Raw genomic sequence first — 2,772 nt, 5'->3', positions numbered from 1 at the left:
TTAGTGAATAACATGACACTGATGTAAAGTAACATTCAGAGAAATTACAAATATGTTCATTAGAATCAACAGAAACATATGATCTAAATAAAAACAAAAAAAAAACCGTACATGAAAATAATGAAAGCCTAACAAGCCACACAATTCCGAGATCCAAATGATAATAGCTGCAGGCAAAACAGATACTGAATAGAAACACAAATAACCATCAAAGGAAATTAACAGACTAAAAATGCAACCTAGCCTAGAATTAATAGACACATAAGATATATTATAATTCAAATGCACATAATGCATATCCAAAGTGAACCATATTCATTCAATAATAAATCTGTAAAATAAATATCCAAAAACTATAATAAAAAGAGATTGGATAGTACATGTAATATAACAAAAATTAATACCGCATTTAAAATTGATTTCATATAAAAAAAAAAAACTCTTCTAACACAAAAACTCTTCACTATAGATAAAGAAAACCTTATTACTACACCATTCAATCTGAGTGCACCATTCAATCTCCCTTCTTCCTAAAGGAGGAAGAAGAAAACCTTGATTACTGCACCATTCAATCTCCCTTCTTCCTAAATGAGCACCCTTCCGTTAACCGCGCTCTCCCACCTGTTGGTTGGCACAACACTGTCTGGCAGTTACCACATACCACAACTGTCTGAGAGTGGCTAAACACAGTTGTTCTGCATAGTCAAATTCACATCACTTATTCTTATATCATTATAATCATTTTTTAAAAAAAAAAAAGAAATAGATCCTACTTACATGTTGAAGCAGCCTTGGCACTTGACATCCTGCAACAAATAATCTAAAGTTTACCAATAGAACTTTTAAATAAAAAATTAAGAAAACTTTCCATTACAAATAATAATAATAATAATAATAATAATAATATAACAATAACATAATATTAATAATAAGAGATTCTGTACCATGAAGAAAGAATTTGGTGACTGAACAAGACGTTTGAGCTTGTGCTTTCTCTTCTCCAACTCAGCCGGAGGATTCAGCAAATCAATATCGTTTTGAAGAACCTATTAAATTACAAAAGCAGAGAAGCAAATTTCAGGCAGACTACAATATGCATATAAATAATATCTTACTTCTTCTATACAAAAACAACACGGAAAGGTTCTATCAAACAATAAAATTATGAGAAAACTTGTCTGAACTTTGATTAAAGCCAAAACAATTCAGGAACCACATTTATCAAAAGAAAGAAAAATTTGTCATTCTCTTCTTTGTTTCATAGGACATCATTTAGAGGAGGGAAAAAATGCATAGACGATAGATAAATGAAAATACAAAGCAAAATTTGAAGAAACAATCTCAGATCTAATGCGAAAAATAAGACTCACCATTGTGTGCAGAAAGCGGCTGAAAACCTAAGAAAAACTCTTAACCCTAGGTTTTGCAGCAGCAAAGAAGGGAAAAGAGACAGTGGGAAATAGAATTATAAAGTTGTGGTGTTGATATCTGGGTCGGGCCAGATGGACACATTGACGCGTCTGTTGCTATCTATACTCCTCCGTTTACTTTCTGCACATCTCGTTTTATTATCTTCACTCATTTTTTTCATGTAAAATAAACTCTTATTTAACTCCTACGTTTCAAAACTATTATTTCTTTTGCGGCATGCACTTACCATGTACAGTACTTTATGTTTTTTTTTAATGTTTTAATAGGTTTCCATTTTTGTCTAGAATCTCAAATAGGTCCTTTTAGTTTTTATTTTCTTAAAATTGAATTAAAGAGGATTTTTCCGTCAAATTGAGATGACGCTATTAAGAACGATACGTTGACCGTGTAGTTTTTTATTACGTGGTATTGAAAATGTGACTGAATTGTATTTTTTTAATTTTTAAATTAAAAAATGAAGTATAGTGTATATTTTATTTTTTAATTCAAAAATTAAAAAAAAATACAATTCAGTTACGTTTTTAATGTCACGTAATAAAAAATTACACTCTTAGCATATTTTTTCTAACGACCTCATCTTAATTTGACGAAAAGACCCTATTTAATTCAATTTTACAAAAATAAGAACTCAATTGAGACGCGAAAAAAAAACTTATTTGAAATTCTGAGCGAAAATAAAAACTTATTGAAACATTAAATCATATTTTTTTCTCTCTAAGATTGTCATAAAGCTGTTAGTATAAGAAGGACTAGTTAAAATTACTTTTGTTTCTCCCTTGCTTATAACAATGCTTCTAGAATTGTAAATATTAATTAAAATAAAGTTTCTTTCTCACGAAATTTTGGTAAAGAATGTCTCGTCATTAGTTATTTGACATAAAATTGATTTTTTTTTTAATTTTAATATATTTTGCTCCTCAACCAGAATGCTGAAAAAGTCAACCAGAGTGAGTTTTGGGAGTTTTGGGCCAATTTTATGCTATTTTTATGATCTGTTTTGGGCCTGGACCCTTCTTCTTCTTCTTCTTCTTCTTAGGTATCAATCCAAGGACTCGCTTGTTAAGTTTAAACTGTATGGTTATAATCTTGTAATTATTTACTTACTAACTACTAACTAACAAACAAGGTGGGGAAAAGAAATAAAATTGAAATTTAAAAGGAAAAGAATCAAAATAAAAACAAAATCTATCAAAAGAAAAGAAGAAAGTAAGTAAACAAGAAAGTAAGTAAACAGAACCTAAGCTAAAATAATAGAAAAAATATAGAACCTATTTATACCTAAAACAGAAATTAAAGCTAATTGTATTATGATTAACTATGTCCAGAGAAAGAATGACTTAA

The 2,772-nt window shown here is 29.2% G+C and overlaps 1 protein-coding gene across 1 annotated transcript; it reads right to left on the bottom strand.

Moving 5' to 3' along the window:
- Positions 1–296: 296 nt before the first annotated feature.
- LOC106765425 (40S ribosomal protein S27-2) lies at positions 297–1,505 on the bottom strand. The gene is made up of 4 exons (XM_014650046.2): positions 1,371–1,505; positions 945–1,046; positions 778–806; positions 297–695 (listed from the first exon to the last, which is right to left on the bottom strand). The coding sequence occupies exons 1-4, from the start codon at positions 1,371–1,373 to the stop codon at positions 569–571; spliced, it is 261 nt and encodes an 86-aa protein (XP_014505532.1). The 5' UTR covers positions 1,374–1,505; the 3' UTR covers positions 297–568.
- Positions 1,506–2,772: the final 1,267 nt, after the last annotated feature.

This window comes from Vigna radiata, chromosome 1 (assembly GCF_000741045.1).
Source record: "Vigna radiata var. radiata cultivar VC1973A chromosome 1, Vradiata_ver6, whole genome shotgun sequence".
Lineage (NCBI taxonomy): Eukaryota > Viridiplantae > Streptophyta > Magnoliopsida > Fabales > Fabaceae > Vigna > Vigna radiata.
This window is presented reverse-complemented; position numbering and strand designations above follow the sequence as displayed.